The sequence below is a fragment of the Macaca nemestrina genome, chromosome 4 (assembly GCF_043159975.1).
Source record: "Macaca nemestrina isolate mMacNem1 chromosome 4, mMacNem.hap1, whole genome shotgun sequence".
Taxonomy (NCBI): domain Eukaryota; kingdom Metazoa; phylum Chordata; class Mammalia; order Primates; family Cercopithecidae; genus Macaca; species Macaca nemestrina.
The window spans coordinates 78,031,876-78,051,512 of record NC_092128.1 but is presented as its reverse complement, the minus strand read 5'-3'; the positions used below and the strand labels follow the sequence as shown (position 1 = coordinate 78,051,512).

Sequence of the window (19,637 nt, the reverse complement as noted above, 5' to 3'; positions counted from 1 at the left end):
CAAATAACAGTTAAAAATCCAAATTAGACATACATACATTTATTTATCTCTTTTTTTTTTTTTTTAAAGAGACAGGGTCTCGCTATATTGCCCAGGCTGGACTCACACTCCTGGGCTCAAGCCATCCTCCTGCCTCAGCCTCTTGAGTAGCTGGGACTACAGGTGTGCACCACTGTGCCCACTTGTTTACTTATATCTATCTATAATGCAACTTTTCAAAATGGCATTTGGAAAAATGTAGAAACTAAAACCCAGAGGAAAAAAGCATCAAAAGCATCAAATCATAAATTACTGCCAAGCTGAACTTTAGGGAGAAGAAATACATACCTTTTACTTTCTACATATATGGCAAGATATTTCATTTACAGTTGTGAAGGTGACAGGGATGTGCTCAGTTTAAATTGGCTAGTGAGACAAATTGGGTATAAATGCTGTATCAATCAGAAGCACAGGGCCACTGGCACCATTCAAAATAAAATTCAAATATGGTCTTGAGAGTCTCAATTGCATGACTACATAAAAAGCTTACTTAGAAGAGAATTCAGGCAGCAGTATGATATGCTCTTTTATCATTTCATTAGTAATTCAATTGCATGATAAATTACAGCATATTCAGTTGTAAAAACTGTAAACTATCCTCTCCCCAAATAAAGTTAAATAATGTTATCAAACATTTAACTCATACAAAAGATTTAAATTAGTTCTTACACAAGTATTACCTTTATAGTTTAAGGTTATATAGGATATCTAATGATGAAATGTTCATACCACCTTTGTTAACGTCTGAGTGACAGTAAAAATAAAATTCATACTTTGGGTAAATGTTAACAGATAAACCCAAACTATTTAGAAGCAATCTGTGTTATCCCCCACAAATCCAAGCCTATCAAAGAAGAAATGTGCTGATTACCTGAACCAACTAAGCATATGTCCAGCATGTCCACCGTGCCTGCAATTATGACACCATGTAAACCAGTTGTTAAATTGGGCTAATTTTTTGTCCTTGCTCAAGTCCACTTTTTCATCTGATTTGGTTCCTCCTATGACGAAAGAAAACGATCTTCATTAACTGTATCACAATATTTTATTTAAAGTTACTTTCAAAAAGCATTACTAAAACTGTGTTCCAAGTATGAATCACACATCATATTGAAATAGCAATTTTGATGGTAGGTTCTAGTTTAGATGAAGTGAAACTGAATGACAGGAGCTCCCCTACATTTTTAATAGCCAATATAAATATGGAAAAAAATAAAACCCACTAAGAAACAATCTAAATTTAAAACTTTAGGGAGACCAAATCAGTAGTTTAAAATTCTTCCACAAGGAAAATACCAGGCCCAGTTGGCAAGTGAATTTTACTTAACATTCATGGAACAGGTAGGGCTGGGTGTGGTGGCTCATGCCTGTAATCCCAGCACTTTGGGAGGCTGAGGCGGGCAGACCACTTGAGGCTAGGAGTTCGAGACCAGGCTGGCCAACATGGTGAAACTCCGTCTCTGTTAAAAATACAAAAATTAGTCGGGGGTGGTGACACGTGCCTGTAGCCCCAGCTACTGGGGAGGCTGAGGCACAAGAATTGCTTAAACCTGGGGATTGGAGGCTGTAGTGAGCCGAGACCGCACAGCTGCACTCCAGGCTAGGTGATAAAGCAAGACTTCGTCTCAAAAAAAGAAAAAAACAAACAATCAAGGGATAGGTAATTCTCATCTGTACAAGCCCTTTGAAAGAAGAGAAAAAGTGGAAAGTTTCCCAATGCACTTCACGAGACTTGTGTAACTTAAGCAATTGCTTAATTAGACTTAATATTTTTACTTACTTGCTATCTATAAAGACATTATGCATCAATAACTATGTTCAAAATTTTGCTTGGACCATTGCAGGCCACACTTTCATGACCAAAAGGATAATCTTGCAGTCAGGAATAGTTTTTAAAAATATCTGTTTTTGCTAATAATATGAGGTGAAAGGATGTGTAAGTAATTCAATGATTTAAGATGTAAACACAATAAAATTATTCCTGAAAGGGTCACCAACAATAATGAGAGCATAAAAAGGAAAGGGGGAAGAAATAAATAAAATATAGATCTGATATGGACACTACTTTAAACCTCTATGTAAAGCTCTCATTAGTGCTTGTCACTTTGTTTTTGTAAATTCTAACATAAACAGGTAACAGACTGAATCAGAACAAGCATACCCTTATGTTTTTCTGATGAAGCTGGAAGTATTAAGGTCTACCTCACTGCCAAGTATAAAGGCTTAAGATCAAATGACTTCAAATTTTAAAAGATTTATAGTGAATTATGAAGACAAGTGCCACAGAACACTTTAGGGGAAACTAGAGTTTCACTTATGCACTAACTCATAACGTAAGAAGAAAATGAAGGAAACCAGTAGATAATCTAGCTTTTAAAAAATGTGTCATTGTCCAGAAGTTAAGTTCTGTGAGGGCAGGGATTTTTGTTTTCTTTACTGTAACATTTCTAGCACTTGGAACAATAGGTACCAAATAAACATTTGTTGAATAAATAATATTTATGACATTTACAATGATGTTAGAATTGTTTCAATAGATTTCTTATCTTCAAAGCACAACTGAGTATAAAAATATCAAGTCTCAGTTAAATAAGCTTGTAGAAATTTCAGCTATTTGAATCACAAAGCAAGATGGATGGATGCAATCTCTGATTGCAGGCAAAGCACCAGGGAGGTTTAGATACTTGAGCCATTAGCCAGCACTTGATTTCTATTAGATCCTGTTTTATTTTGGAACTAGGACTCTTCTGATTTCACATATCAAAAAAGAGAATTTGCTTCTTTTTCTTTTTTTTAAACTTTTACTTTAGTTTCAGGGGTACATGTGCGGGTTTGTTATACAGGTAAATTGCGTATCATGGGGGTTTTGGTGTACGCATTATTTCATCATCCAGGTAATAAACATAGTACCCGACAGGTAGTTTTTCAATCCTCCTCCCACCCTCCACCCTCCAGTAAGCCCTGGTGTCTGTTATTCCTTCTTTATGACGATATGTACTCAATGTTTAGCTCCTACTTATAACATGCAGTATTTGGTTTTCTATTCCTGTGGTAGTTTGCTTAGGAAAACAGCCTCCAGCTCCATGCTGCTGCAAAAGACATGGCTGCATAGTATTCCATGGTGTATATGTACCACATTTCTTTATCCAGTCCACCACCGATGGGCACTGAAGTTGATTCCATGATTAAACAGTGCTTATTATTCTCTAACTTAGCTCAGCAATGCCTTTAAAGATCATATTCAGGCTCTTGCTAATTTTTCTACTGTTTCTTAGCAGTTCACTTCCTACGTCCTTTCACAACAATACACTTGCTCTTCCAACACCCCTGTACTTATAATACTTACCAATCTCTTCACCCTAGTTCATGTCTTTTACTCTTGGTCTACAACCTGGAAGGCTTCCCTGCAATCTTCATATATTAAATCTACCAATTTTAAAGACTGGCTTAAATGGTAACTTCCTCCTGAAGCTTTCGATATCCTTCAGATAGAAGTAATATTTCCCACTCTCAAAATTCCTAATTCTTTCCTTATATAATAGTCCTAATTCATGTTGGGGGTTTAGATGTGTTCCAGAATCCAGGATGTTTGGGATTTTAGAAAAAAGGAGCAAATATGTACACCTTGAGGGTAGTCTAAAGCACCCTGTAATCAAACTCGTTAGTATTTCTGCAGTGAAACATGAATATTCACTAATAAATAAGAGAGATAAATATCTTAATAGCCTCACATCAATTCTGAACAGGTTTTGTGGCCAAATGAGATTACTGTAATTTTATTTTTAAAAGGCATTGAACTTTCAGATCTTTTTAGAGACTCTGAAATGACAGATGGAATTGTAGACCAGTATTTATTTTCTAGAAAATATCACTTATTTTATACTCGTTAACTATGCTTATTGTACACCAAAAGCTCCAAGAGGTTCTTTGATTTATTCATCTCAGCACATCAGCCTTATATTCATGTGCCAAGTAAAATCAGTGTTCAAATATGTATTACATATAAAGAAATTATTTCTGAAGCAAATATGGAAAAAATTCTATAACAAATATGGAAAAACGTTAATATTTGATAAACCTGAGTGCTGACTATTCATTATATTAGTCATCATAACAAAGAGTTTGAAATGTTTTAGGATTTTTCTTCAAATTCTAGAAAATTATTTTCTTTTTACCTATTTCAAAAATAGAAAAGATTGAAAAACTGATATTCAGCAAAAAGGAAGAGTGCCCAGGTGTAAGAATGCAAATAATCCTTATAGCTTCCTGAGGCTTGTGGTCCAAAAGATGTGTTCCATTTAATTATTTCTATATATCTCAGTTCGTATACACATATGACTTATTTATGCTATATTTTACCTCCTTGTGCTCTCATTGTTGTAGATATTCCAAATTGTTATTTTCTGTTTATTAGGACTAGAGTAACATAAAAGAGTGATCAGTATGTAATGTATAAAATAAAAATCCTCGATTAAAATTTAAAACTAAAATGTACATTTAAAACATTACGTATTGCCTTCATTTCTTTAAAAAAAGCATCTAGATGGAAAAATAATTGCTAAGCCAATGATACCAGCAAGTCTTTCAAAAATGTTAATGTAATGATAAAGCAGACTACTTAAATGAACAAGATACAGAATAGAATTATAAAATGTGTGCAAAAGGATCTCCAGTCCAGAGGAAGGTGCAAGTAACTCTCAATGTCACAGAGTGAATGTCATAGAGCTAGAATTAAAACAGACATTCTCACACTCTAACCAGTTCTTTATTCATTACACCTGTGTGCCAAATACACAAAATGATTTTAATTGAAAATCTTGCCACAGTATCATTTTCAAATTAGGTAAAGAGCTGGAATAATTCCAGCCACCAGGTATAAGATATCTGATTATCTACTATTCCAAAATGTTTTTCCATGTTTACTATAAAGAGCAAAAAATAATCTTAATATTTCTAACCATTACAAAATATAGGCTGGGCATGGTGGCTCATGCCTGTAATCCCAGCACTTTGGGAGGCTGAGGCAGGTGGATCGCTTGAGTTCAGGAGTTCAAGACCAGCCAGGGCAACAGGGCGAAACCCTATGGTCCCAGCTACTTGGGAGGCTGAGGTGGGAGGATCACCTGAGCCCAGGAGACAGGAGGCAGAAGGCAGAGGTTGCTGTGAGCCGAGATCATGCCACTGCATTCTATCCTGGGTGACAGAGTGAGATCCTGTCTCAAAAACAAAATGAAACAAAACAAAAACACTGTGTGTATATATGTATATATTCCAAATTGTTATTTTCTGCTTATTAGGACCAGAGTAACATAAAAGAGTGATCAGTCAGTATGCAATGTATAAAATAAAAATCCTTGATTAAAATTTAAATCAAAACTAAAACGTACATTTAAAACATTATGTATTGCCTTCATTTATATATATATATATATAAATTTACTAGGTAACTGACAAACAGCAGAAGCAGCATCGAAATCTAGCAGTCAAGGGACATGACTTCTAGGCTGATACTTTCTCTATGCATTTTCTTATTTATTATTATTTTTTAATTAAAATTTTTTTAAAATTTAGGACAGAGTCTTGCTCTGTCGCCCAGGCTGGAGTGCAGTGGCACGATCTTGGCTCACTGCAACCTCTGCCGCCCGGGTTCAAGTGATTCTCCTACCTCAGTCTCCCAAGTAGCTGGGACTACAGGTGTGTGCCACCATGCCCAGCTAATTTTCTGTATTTTTAGTAGAGACAAGGTTTCACCGTATGAGCCAGGATGGTCTCGATCTTCTGACCTCGTGATCCACCGGCCTCAGCCACCCAAAATGTTGGGATTACAGGCGTGAGCCACCACACCCGGCCAAAAAAATTTTTTATAGAGATGGGGTCTCACTATTTTGCCCAGGCTGGTCTCAAACTCCCAGGCTCAAGTAATCCCTCTGCCCTGGCCTCTCAAAGAGCTGGGATTACAGGCATAAGCCACTGCACCTGAACCTTCTCTTATGTATTTTACAGGTAGGTTTTGAAGATGAATGAAGAAGAAATGTCAAAGTGCTTTAATGATGTCAAAAGATCCTTAGAAATACAAAGTATCTGTTATTAGGTGCAGGTATACTGAGTTTTAGATAATCAAATTTGAACGAACTCCCCTTAGTGAAAACAGTGATAAGAAAATGGTAATATTTTAAGATTATTTCATATTTAAGTTTTTCTCACAAACTTTAAATTGGTCAGAACTTGTGAAATTACCTGAAGTATCAATAGATACAGATTTTACTTTTAATTTACATAGTTCATAAATTATAGGAACATAAAAGCTTTCAAGCTAGTAAACTGCCCTTTCTTAGAAATAATAACAAACTCTAGCTAGTTTGTATTTTATTTGCAACATTAACTCAATTATGTAAGAATCATTTCAGCTCATAAAGTATTTTGTAAAATTATGTCATACCAGGACAGCTAGAAACTGGTGTTCCCATATTAATGAGACAAAGCGCACATCGAGGAAGGGGTTTTCGACAGCCAGGACAACTTGTGACTTTAGATTTTGTTGGTGAGCCACTCACACCATACTGACTAAAACCTCTGCCCTGATGAGGCACAGTTGAACAGCTGTAGGAGATTGACTTGCCACAGAAATTGCAACTCACAAAAACCTACAAAACAAATGAAAGAAAAAATAAATGTAATGCAAACCATAATGGAATGCTAAATAACTTAGTTTGCTCCTAACAAATTATTTTTAAATACTTCTAAAAAACTTTATATTTCAAAATTTATCTGCTAAGGTTGGCTAGCTCTCATGTAAAATTTGTACTTAGCAATTACATTTTTTGGATACTTCCTTTTTAATTATATTCTTACTAATATCACTGAAATTGGTGGAAGAACTCAAACTTTAGACTACAACATTTTAGAAATAACAGTGACTTCAGAATTCACACTGGGACATTACAACATATTCCAGTATGACTTCTAAACCACAGTTCAGTGATGTAATGTTGTGAACAAAATTTTCTTATAAAGAAAACGCTCTTCCTAAGACAAAAAGGAGTTAACAATCTTATAATGGTAAATAGTTAAATTTTTAGAATAATAGCAATAGAAACTGTTCGTTTTGTTTTACAGTAAATTGCTAGGCTCTTAATCACTTATCATATAGATTAGTAACATGTACTACCATGTAATGCTATTTTATAAACACTCTGGTTTTAATATAAGCACTTTCTCAAGTTCCTAAAATAAGAAAATAGCACCATCCAGTGCCCATATTGAGGATAACATAATATTTGATATCTGAAGTAAGATACAGTGATTTAATGTGATATACCTTATGTGACAATAATCTTTTATTAAACTAATGCTAAAAAAAATTTCCATGTGTAATTAAACATACAGATATAGGTAATACTGCTAAAGTCTAGAAAAACCTAAATCCTGCCTTACTGCACATAAATAATGCCAAAAAACTTAATACACAAGTGGAATTTATAAGATAATATAATAGTTTAGAATCTGAAAGGGCTGGAAATATACTGGAAAACTTCAGGCCTGCTGTGGTTTGTTCTATCTCAGACTAAAGCTCAAGCCACTGAGATGACTGTTAGCAAGAAGCAGGACCAAAGGACAGGGAGATCAAGGACAAAGCTCAGTCTAGAAAAGACAAAGACATCAATGGGAACTCAATATAAGCAAAATAATGAGCTAATAATAATTTATTAAATTGAACATCAACATGTTACAATTTGATTTTCTCCAAAACAATGTACTTACCTGTGCTAAAGGCTTGGAACTGGGATCCAGCTTACTCCTGTGAATATCAAATTCAGCTCGTTTATGCCAAAATCTCCAGGCATCTAATAAATTTCTATAATTCTCAATCCAGTACTGAACCCTTTCATCCTTAAGAACATCTAAAGGTGAACCCTAAAATGAAAACATGAATTACTTCAATTATTTAAAATCTCCTGGCTAGGCCAGAGACTTCTGGGTAGCATATAAGTATGAGTAACAGAAGAAATAGGCTTTTTTTTTTTTTTTTTTTTGCCAAAAGCTGGCTCCTAATGAGAATAAAGACAAAATTTATGGAAGCTCCATTAATTTATCTCAAGCTGGGTTCCACTAATGACATAAATATATACTTTATATATCATACCTGGCCAGGGAAGTGTAATTTTCTACCTTTTAGTTAAGTTTAAGAAAACAGAACTTCGTGGTTGAATGTTGTAAACAGTGATATGAATACCCTTTGTCCCAGCAATTAAAAACCTCTGGGTTCACAAACTCTGTTTACTATCAAATACAAATGTAATACAGGCTGGGCATGATGGCTCATGCCTGTAATCTCAGCACTTTGGGAGGCCGAGGTAGACAGGTCACTTGAGGTCAGGAGTTCGAGACCAGCCTGACCAACATGGTGAAACCCTGTCTCTAGTAAAAATACAAAAATTAGCCAGGTGTGGTGGCAGGTGCCTATAATCCTAGTTACTCGGGAGGCTGACGCCTGAACCAGGAGGCGGAGGTTGCAGTGAGCCGAGATTGCGCCACTGCACTGCAGCCTGGGTGACAGAGTGAGACTCCATCTTAAAAAAAATAAATAAATAAAAGTCCAAATGCACACCAAAATTGCTTGGTCACATCTGAACTAACAGTTAGCTTGGTCCTTCCTATCTAGCAATGCATGGTAAACTAAGATGCTGCTTTTATATACTTATTTATCCGTAAGTTAAACCCGTCTATTCTTACTCTTGCCTTCCATTAAAACATACATTTCTTGCCTTAAAAATAATAAAACAACAAGAAAAAGCAAAACCAAACCAAATACCTTCTTAGTTCTTTTGCTCCTAGCCACAGTTAAAAGCAACACCTTGTTTTAGTTAAATTTACTTTAGAGTTCTTCTCATTAAGAACTTCAAGTTCTTGCCAGTAAGAATTTTCCTAAAGTTGTATTTTCCCTGGCAGCTGTGACATTCCACATTTCATCTATGCTGGCTTTAGGTTTTCTTTTCTTTTCTTCTTTTTTTTGGAGATAGAGTCTCACTCTGTTGGCCAGGCTGGAGTGCAGTGGCACGATCTCGGCTCACTGCAACCTCTGCCTCCCGGGCTCAAGCAATTCTCCTGCCTCAGCCCCGCGAGTAGCTGGGATTACAGGGGTGTGCCACCATGCCCGGCTAATTTTTGTAGTTTTAGTAGAAACGGGGTTTCACCATGTTGGCCAGGCTGGTCTTGAACTCCTGACCTCAGGTAATCTGCCCGCCTCGGCCTCCCAAAGTGCTGGGATTACAGGCGTGAGCCACCGTGCCCGGCCGCTTTAGGTTTTCTTAGAAGACTTTCAGCCCTGTTCAGGATATCTTCCTTAACTTTACATAATGCAGAAAGGAGAGAAAGTCTCTACTTCCAATGAAGCTTTGGCATCAATCTGAAGGTCAGTTTTCTCAGTCCTACTCGGGGGCCAATAGAAAATACAATTTCAGAGAGAACCTGGCATATATCTTACTTATAAAAAAAAAAAAAAGAACAAATATCATAACAGCTAATATAATCTTTAGACATCCAATCAAAAACTGAAGCAACATATCTTTCATCTATTAAATTCGGTGTTAATTACCAGAGTTAAATTTAGCTAAAAGAACAAGTGAAACACATAGCTTACAATTTCATTTCTTAAAAAAGTAGAGGTCTACTTTAGCCCTAATTACGACCGACTAGGCGGAACTAAGTACCAAAGTAGCATATAATCCCTGATTTAAAAAGAAAATTCACAGAAAAATAAGATGTTTTCATATCTCATTCTTTCCCCTTATATGGCAGGAAGGAGATAAACTAAGAAAGAATTTGGTCAATACATATACAGTAAGTCTTCTCTAGATCCTCTCCAGTAAAGCCTAAACATGATCTGTAAAGAAAACCACAACATGATCTGTAAAGAAAACAGTTCAGGCCGGGCGTGGTGGCTCACGCCTGTAATTCCAGCACTTCGGGAGGCCAAGACAGGCAGATCGCAAGGACAGGAGATCGAGACCATCCTGGCTAACAAGGTGAAACTCTGTCTCTACTAAAAATACAAAAATTAGCCAGGCTGGTGGTGGGTGCCTATAGTCCCAGCTACTCAGGAGGCTGAGGCAGGAGAATGGCATGAACCCAGGAGGCGGAGCTTACAGTGAGCGGAGACTGCACCACTGCACTCCAGCCTGGGCAACAGAGTGAGACTCTAAAAAAAAAAAAAAAACAAAAAAAACAGTTCAGAGGTTGAGTCTGACCAAATTAGAAGGGCTTGGGAAAATAGTGTTTTGATTAGTAAAGAGATAAGGAATCTGAACCGAGAAATGTAAACCAGGGGGCTCCAACCCCCAATATACCCCCAGGTCCGTAGCCTGGTACAAACTGGGTCATACAGCAGGAGGTGAGTGGCAGGGCAATGATTTAAAGCTTCATCTGTATTTACGGCTGCTCCCCATCCCTCACATTACTGCCTGAGCTCTGCAGTGGCGGCATTAGATTCTCATAGGAGAGAGAACCCTACTGTGAACTGCACATGTGAGGGATCTAGGCTGCATACTCCTTATGAGAATCTAAATGCCTGATGATCTGTCAGTGTCTCACATCATCCCCAGATGGGACCATCTAGTTGCAGGAAAATAACCTCAGGGCTCCCACTCATTCTACATTATGGTGAGTTCTAGAATTATTTCATTATGTGTAATAATAATAGAAATAAACTGCCCAATAAATACAATGTGCTGGAATCATCCCTAAACCAACCCCCTGGTGCTATAAAGTCCCTAGTGCAAAAAGGTTGGGGACTGCTGATGTAAACTAAAACAAAGTTAAGATTCTGAAACTGAAAAGCACAATAACTGAAATAAACAATTCCCTGGGAAGTTTAACAGCAAATGGAGACGATGGAAGAGTCTATAAGTCAACAGAAATCAACAAATCTGGGCCGGGCACGGTGGCTCACGCCTGTAATCCCAGTACTTTGGGAGGCCACGGCGGGCAGATCACTTGAGTACAGGCATTTAAGACCAGCATGGCCAACATAGTGAAACCATGTCTCTACTAAAAAACCAAAAAATTAGCCAGGTGTGGTGGCACATGCCTGTAATCCCAGCTACTCGGGAGGCTGAGGCATGAGAATCACTTGAATGCTTGAACCTAGGAGGTGGAGGTTGCAGTGAGCCAAGATTGTGCCACTGCACTCCTGCTTGCATGACACAGCGAGACTCTGTCTTAAAACAAAAAACAAACAAACAAAAAAATTAACCAATTTGAAGAATAGTGGGAAAAAAAACACAGAAGGAAAAAGAATAGAGCCCTAGGCACCTACGAACACTATGCAGTGGTTTAATACATATGTAATAAGAATCCTAGAAGAAAAATAGAGTAAGATTGAGACAGAAAAAAAATATTTAAAGAAAGAATATCCCCAAACTTCCCAAGTCTGATGAAAAACAGACTTGCAGATCCAAGAAGCTCAGTGAACCACAAGCAGGATAAAATGAACCACAACCAGGCACATTAAGGTCATACTACTGAAAAATCAAAGGTAAAGAAAAAATCTTGGAGGAAACCCAAAAAGATTGTCCTATATATAAATAATAGAAAACATTTTATTGATGGTTGCAAGGAAAACAAATTTACTTAAACATTAAAAATCAGAATTTAGGCTGGGCATGGTGGCTCATGCCTGTAATACTAACATTTTCAGAGGCCGAGGTGGGCAGATTGCTTGCAGTCAGGAGTTTGAGACCAGCCTGGGCAACATGGTGAAACCCCATTGCTGTCAAAAATACAAAAAATTAGCCAGAAGTGGTGGCGTGAACCTGTGGTCCAGCTCCTTGGGAGGCTGAGGTGGGAGAACTGCTTGAGCCAGGAGGCTGCAATAAGCTGAAATCCACCCCAGCCTGAGTGATACGGTGAGACCCTGTCTCAAAAAAAAAAAAAAAAAAAGAAAGAAAGAAAGAAAGAAAAGAAACCCAACAAAAAATGAAACATCACAGACAGGGAAACAAGTATAAAAATAGCTGATTCTCATCAGAAACAACAGAGGCCAGAAGAGAGTGAAACTACATCTTTAAAGTGTTAAAAGAAAAAATAAGGGTGAAATAGACATTTTCAGTTAAAATTTGAGAGAATCTTGTCACCTACAACACAAGGAATGCTATAGGATTTACAGAAAGGAAAAAGAATGCCAGGAATGATAAATAAGTGAATAAACATAAAAGCCCATGATTTCTTTTCATAATTTACATAAATGACAAATAACTGTTAAAAAAAACACTGTAAGTTAGAGTATATAATATCTGTAAAAGTAAAATATATGACAACAGGACAAAGCAATGGATGTGTAAATGAAGTCACACTGTTGTGACATTTGTGAAGCATGAAGTAAAACCCGGAAAGTATCAGAGTGACATAAGAAAGGGTAAAGGAGAAAGAAAGCATGATGTGTCGGGTGAGAAATGTGAAGCACGAGGGGGTAAAATGTTGACTTTGATGAGTTGAGGATGCACATTGTTAGATCTACAGCAACATCTTTTAAAAAAGATAATGAAAAGAGATATAGCTAAAAAGCCAATAGAGGCAATAAAATGAAACATGGAAATATTAACCCAAAATAAGGTAGGAAAGGAACATAGGAACAAAAGGAAAAAGGAAAAACAAAATGGAAAACAAATAGCAAGATGGTAGACTTAACCATGACCATATAAATGTAAGGAAACACTCCAATTAAAGGCAGCGATTATCAGACTGAATTTTAAAAAAGCAAGATCTGTATTGTCTGCATTTTAAATATATTTTATAAACCTCGCTAAGAAGTTACTAACCCATTTGCACTCTGTAGCCATCTGTAGCCATATATATACAGTTTAATTTAAATGACATAATTTTATTTCAGCAAGAAAAAATGTCATAGAATGGTACTTTTTCTTCCATGGGCAGTGGCTTTATACACTAGGTAAGTTTACTTTGTGGTCTGTGGGCTAGTATCTCTACATATGCACAAGAAGGTGGAATGGGAGAGGGGGCATTTTCCTGTGTTGACTCAGAACACGGTGTGCTACCATACTGTGATAGGAGGATGAGGGCAGGAAAGAGGAAGGTACCAACACCATGTAAGGATAAGATCAGCTGAAGGGCTATGGGAAATCTCAGGAGAATACTCTAAATTTTACCATATTTCCAGCAAAAGTAAAGTAGACAGCAACCTATGCCTGGAATCTGTTTTTAGTCACTGGACAGTAAAAACTGAGAAAATATACATAAATTGGTTACTCCAAATCACCCCCACTGATAATAAAAAGAGAAAATGAAAGCCGAGAGCTGTGGTATAACTAGACTTCGGCACTTCAAGTAAGACTATAGTCCAGATCAGGAAAAGGCAATCTTTCTTGTAGAAGATACAGTTATGTCAACAATTGGAGAAAGTGAAGAGAGGTTTCTCTACTCCATTTGCGCTTTACATAAATTCAGATGCAGTCAAGACTGGCCTTTCTCAGACTGAAAGGAAAAACTGGATAACTCAATGAAGAGGCTTAGGGACAGTAAGATAAGGCACAAGTCTTCAGCAGATCAACTGATTAGGTGAAAACTAAATGCCTTCTAAAGATCCTAAGCAAACAAAAGTGCATATTTACTTTCATCTGAGGAAAGAAAATATAGAATATTGTTACTTTTTTAAAAGCTGCTGTCAAACTGCACTGACCTGTAACATGCAATAACTTGCTGTTTGAACATCTCCAGTTCTATCAACATAACTCTCCATTAAGTCCACTCCATCTTTAGTAAGGCCTGTAAGCAAAATTCCTTCCAAATTTCCAGCCTCTTTCATTTCATTGGTCAATTTTTCGATGTATCTATTTAACTGGAAAAGTTAAAGTGATTTTTCTAAAGCAATCTGTTTCACTATGTATTTTGTACTTCAAAACTACTACATTTTGAACAATTTCATTCCTAATGGAAAACATTTTAAAACAAAAGACTTTACTATAAATATGTAACTAAGGAGTCTGCATCTATTACAAATTTCAAAGCAGTATCCATAATCATTTAAAATATTTTAAAAAGGCATTTACTATGTTGATAATTAATCCATAAAAGAACTACAGATGGTTTATTATTTTAAAGAGAATTGTCCTCATTATTCTGCGAAGTTTTTGCTGTCTATCATAGTAGTATGTAACAGAATCACAAAATCTGAGTTGCAAGGGAACTTTAAGACCAAGAATAACCTCCTTTAGGTCTTCCCTGACTTCAACCCACCCCAAACTCTTGCCAAGATTCCTCCATATTCCCCCAGCATTTTTCATTACTATAGTACTCAGCACATAGTATTACTAGTTGTTTACATGCATTTCCCCCTCACTATATACACAATAGGCATTTAGCATTGTTTAATGTATTAAAAATGAGGAACCCTTTCACAGCATCACTAAGAGGTGAGTTTAACATCTTTACCTACTAACTAGTCTTACCCTCCAAAGAAGAAATATACTAAAATATTAAGTCAGTATTCTAAACAAATAAATTTAGTTATGGTAGACATTTTCAAAATATTTTGATCTAATATATTCTTACCATACTTTTTAGAAGAATTTACTTATCAATCTCATATATATAATTATAAAGACTAATTTCTTACAATAATTGTGACAGTATATATTAATTACTTCAAATGTGGAATCAAATCAGTTTTTACCTGAGTATCACTAAGGAATTTACAAGCAAATGCCACTCTGTCACGTACTGCAACTTTGTTTTCATACTGGAAAGAAGAGAAAAAGCAAGGAGTTACTTCTAGGTGCAGTGAGTTTTAAATTTTTGCAGAGACTAAATGTTTTATATAAGTAAAATGAATACATTTATTTCCAAATTTATTAGCAAGTTATATTTATCTTGCAGAGCCATTAATTGCCTGAGATGCCTTTCTTGATGTTAACTCTCCGGGAATTCAGCAATAAGGTTTTGTCCTTGCAAAGTAAAAATTTACCTTTTAAACACTGGCCAAATTCAGTTTTTAAAAATCCAGGTCAGTCTTATATAACTCCAATATAAAAGACAAGCAATGATGTACAGTCTATCAAATTTAAGATGCCACATAATCTTTCCATCATAGAAATTAATTTTAGAGAACTAAGGAAATCTTTCCTTGGCTACTAAGTTAATCAGTAAGTCTAAGAAATTCGTGAATTGGCTACACCAGTACACAATTTAGAAAAATACCAATATACGTTTCCAACTACAAAGTGACAAGTTTTAAAACATAAACAGATACACTCTTGTGGCTAAAGTTGTTATATAGGTGGTTTGTGGCAAAGATTTCAGAGGCATTATAACTAAAATTTTTGTAAACTTGTCAATATCATGAAACACTTTTGAAATATATTTACTACAAATGTAGGAAGGTACAATTAATTTTGTGATTTGTAAAAATAATTTAAGGGTGGAAAAAAGATCCAATTTCCATTGAAGTCATCCTATGAAAATTTTACTTTTTAAACCGTAAAATCACTTCAGTTGATATCTATCTTAGCATACTTGTTCTATGATAAAATATGGTTTTGCCCTAAAGAGAGAACATATTTCATATAACTAGATTTAACTCTTAGATTCAGTTGCATATGTTACAAAATTTTGATCTGGAAAGGGTTATAAACATTATTCTGTCCCATTTTACATCTCAGGAAAGTAATACTCAAAAAAGTTAACTGAATGGCTAAGGTAAATGGGGCAGAGCAAAGAGTCAGGCCTGTATTTTCTGACTTCCCAATTCAGTACTTTTCACATTCTTACTATTAACATTTTCTTAACAGAGCAACATTAATTATTTTATATATAAAGCATAACTAAATACATAAATGAAACAGCTTGGAAATATGAACTTCTTACTCAAGATGACTGTTACCTAATAAATTTATGTATAAGAAAAGAAGGATACTGGGGCCGGGCGTGGTGGCTCAGACCTGGAACTCTAGCACTTTGGGAGGCCAAAGCAGGTGGATCATTCAATCTCAGGAGTTCGAGACCAGAATTGATATTTCTGGCCAACATGATGAAGCCCCGTCTCTACTAAAAATACAAAAATTAGCCAGCATGGTGGCACATGCCTGCAGTCTCAGCTACTTGGGAGGCTGAGGCACGAGAATCACTTAAACCCAGGAGGTGGAGGTTGCAGTGAGCTGACATTGCGCCACTGCACTCCAGTGTGGGTACAGAGCAAGACTCTGTCTCAACAACAACAACAACAAAAAAAAAAAAAAAAAAAAGAAAAAAAAGGAAAAGAAAAGTACTTATTATGGGTCACTCAAAATACAGGAATTTAATATTTAAACAATATACATCTTTATCAATTCAAAAGTTAACAATCCACTCGTTTATCTAGTCTCTATCATTCTCTAACACTTCCTGAAAGTATTATTTTATCTCTTCAAGATACATTTAAAGTCTTGTTTAAAAAAAAAGGTTACAGTTAAAAAATAAACAGTCTTAACATTATATATATTATTTTGAAGTAGTCAGAAAAGTTCAATAGTAATTTATTAAAAGTAATAAAATACATAAAGTGCAAAATACACATTTATTAAACATTTCATTAATCTGCTCAAATAAAATACTTATTTTTACAAATTCTTAGGGACTAATACTTAAATCACTTATCCAAGCAATGTATAATTGATAAGAAATGGTATAGTAGCAGACACAGAAATGAATTTCAGTGTAGAAAGCTCTTCCCATTGTTAGAAAGAAGCCAAGCAGCGCAAAGAAAGTTGTAGTACTATTGTTTAGCTTAAAACCCAACAGCTAAAACTGATAAGCAAATCTCACTTCATTCATTCTTTCCCCATTCTGTGATAAAGAACCTATTTGATAGTGTTATGATCACAGGTGGCTAAAACAGAGGAGAAAAAGAATAACACAAAGACCAAATAAAAAGCTGAAATAGTCCACTGTAAGTACTGTTATCATTCCCAACAGGAACCACAAAGACTGAGACAAGATGTACGGCCACCTCCACCATAACTGATCAATAATCATGAGTTGTTTTACTTAACTAAACACACACACATGCACATGTGCATGTGTGCACAGTGTATTTAAATAACGAATATATTTTTATGTTTACATAGCTGTAGATTTCTACAGCTCAGTTCTTAAGCTAAAGGATAAAATATTCCTTCTATATCTGTAAATTGTATTATTAAAACCATAAAAATCAAATCCAGTTGGATATCAATTAACTAACTCCAGGATGGGAATCACACTCAAGAAGAGCTGCTCAAAAAACAAAGCCCAAGATGCCTTATTTTAAATAACGTATGCATCAAAATATAGTATTTTATGCAACAGACATTTGAAAATTTTAACAGTTAGATAAAAACTCCTATCTTAATCCAAAGGAAGATCTCAAAGAACAAGTTAGCTTACCAAAACTCCATCATAAGATCCTGTTTCACTTGTCAGAAATGCAAACATGACACACAAATAAGGGTTGTTTAGCTGTAATCGCAGTGTGCTACACATTTCTCTCCAAAGGGAGTTCTTCTCATCCGTATAACCCGATAAAGCCATTGCTACCACATTGAGATTCAGATCTCCTGCATATTAAAAACAGCCAGCTAATCAAAGTGATCAAAAGCTTACTATCTCTTCTACATTTCTTAAACCATAAATAGAAATCAGAGGGTGACTTTTACCCTCAGAAAAATGAGCTCATAGAATAAGGGTTTTGGGCTGCTCTGCCTATGGAGTAGCCATTCTTTTATTCCTTTACTTTCTTAATAAACTTGCACCTTACCCTAAAAAAACAGAACAAAACAAAACAAAAAGGTTTTCGGTTTTGATTCAGACTGGAAACTTTGGCAAAGACAATAAGCACAACATTTCTATCCTTATAAAACTCATGCCCACGTGTGCAAACTCTATGCAGGAAAGCAGATCTTTTAATTTTCACGTTCTCATTCCAGGCAGGGTCTTATATATGTTATTCCTGTATATATTCCCATATATGTATGCTATTGCTTGCTAAATGAAGAAAAGTTAAGTCATCCTACCAGAATCACTGTCAACTTTAACAAGTTTATTAATGCAAAAGTATTTCAAAAACACTTATAGTGAATATTATTGCATCTCAAGACTGCAATACTCAAAATCATTTTATTTTCCTATTCCAAAATATATAATGCAGATACTTACATATATAAGTGTCAATGCAAAGTGCAGAAAGTAATATTTCAACACTTCAATTACAGTATTACACTTACAGTTTTTCCAGGACAAAATAAACTATAAGAATTACCACAGAACTGCATTAAGAGCCATTTGCAACAAAGCATGTATTACCAATAGTCTTTTAAACATTTGTTCTTAGCAGTTTAGATGCATGCTGATAAGCTGCTAACTTTGCCTTCAGCAGTATGGCTGCCTAGTCTTCTAACCTAAGTTCAGTTTCAAAAGAGAAAACTAAATTTTCCTTTAACTTTCACTCAAGTATTTTCTACACTTATTATATAAGTTTTCTTATTCTATTTCTTGATTCTAATCTTTTTCTTTCTTTTCCAAATAAAGCAGTGTTTCCCACTTTATGTTCTTTACAGCTTTATATTCCTCATTTCTCTCATTTCTATAAACATTTTCCCAAGTTACTTTGTGCTTGCTTCCTTTGCCTAATACATTAGATTTAAGGTCTTTTAAATAAAAAATAAAAATAGCAAAGAAGTATCTTTAGATTTTGTATAGAACAATTTACTTCTAAATGGAAAAGAATGTTTGACTCACAGAAGTCTTCTCTTCAGTCTTTAAAATCACTGGAAAGATACAATTTCCCTATTGTTAGTATGGGTGTTTAAATCGACTAAGAAATTTCCCAGGTACACAAGATAAGGAAAGTTATCACCCTTTCAAGTTATAGCAAAATTATAATGAGAAATGGCTTTAAATACCAATTCTTTTTTCCATCATCACATATTTTCTATTGCCGTCTTAAATGAGGAGGACTTTTGTTAGAGCAAAGGTGAAAGAAAACATGCCAATCTGAGCAAAACATTAACTTTTTTAACTTTTAGACTGCAAAAAAATATATTACAGTGAATTTCATATTTTTCTCTATGCTACAGCTGAACCATAAAGGTTTCAAAATGGACCAGCAAGTAAGTATTCAGTATTCTGAATATTCAGAAATGATTTTTTAGGTGTACTAAAGACCAATAGCTATATATATTTTAGTTATTTCCAAGTGAAATATTCCTGATAAGAAAAAAAACCCTGAGGTTTTGGATTAGGATTTGTTTTTCTGAGGATCCTCTGGCAAAATGCCAGAGTAAAAAAACCTTATCTTGTTTCTTTCTTTTTAAAAAATACTAAATGAAAACTATATTTTAATCGCCAGACTCAAGAAGCATTTTTGAAGATCAAAGTATGCTTTTTATAAGAATTTGCATTAGCCTAAATAAAAGTGTCATTCAGAGTTTCTTAAAGGTCAAACAATAACCATCCAAAAGAAAGTATAAACTAGAACACACTCAAATATGGATCATAAAAATACTTGTAGGCTAAAGAAGTCCTAATCTTTAAGAAGAAATATTTTTAAAAATGTATGTGAACTATCTTTAAAA

General features: G+C 35.2%; 1 protein-coding gene across 5 annotated transcripts in view; it reads right to left on the bottom strand.

The window, feature by feature from the left end:
• The window catches only part of LOC105475567 (meiosis regulator for oocyte development), a 50,228-nt gene that overhangs the window by 13,705 nt on the left and 16,886 nt on the right, over nt 1–19,637 (bottom strand). For 4 of the 5 annotated variants that reach the window (XM_011730935.3, XM_071094866.1, XM_011730936.3 and 1 more), the window contains exons 6-11: nt 17,452–17,621; nt 14,726–14,791; nt 13,733–13,891; nt 7,801–7,953; nt 6,479–6,683; nt 911–1,040 (exon numbers count right to left, since the gene is read on the bottom strand). In XM_011730935.3, coding sequence (XP_011729237.1) covers nt 911–1,040; nt 6,479–6,683; nt 7,801–7,953; nt 13,733–13,891; nt 14,726–14,791; nt 17,452–17,621 — 883 coding nt within the window. Of the gene's footprint in view, nt 1–909; nt 1,041–4,398; nt 4,456–6,478; nt 6,684–7,800; nt 7,954–13,732; nt 13,892–14,725; nt 14,792–17,451; nt 17,622–19,637 lie in introns of those variants that run through there. The other variant, XM_011730938.2, reaches the window with a different exon arrangement.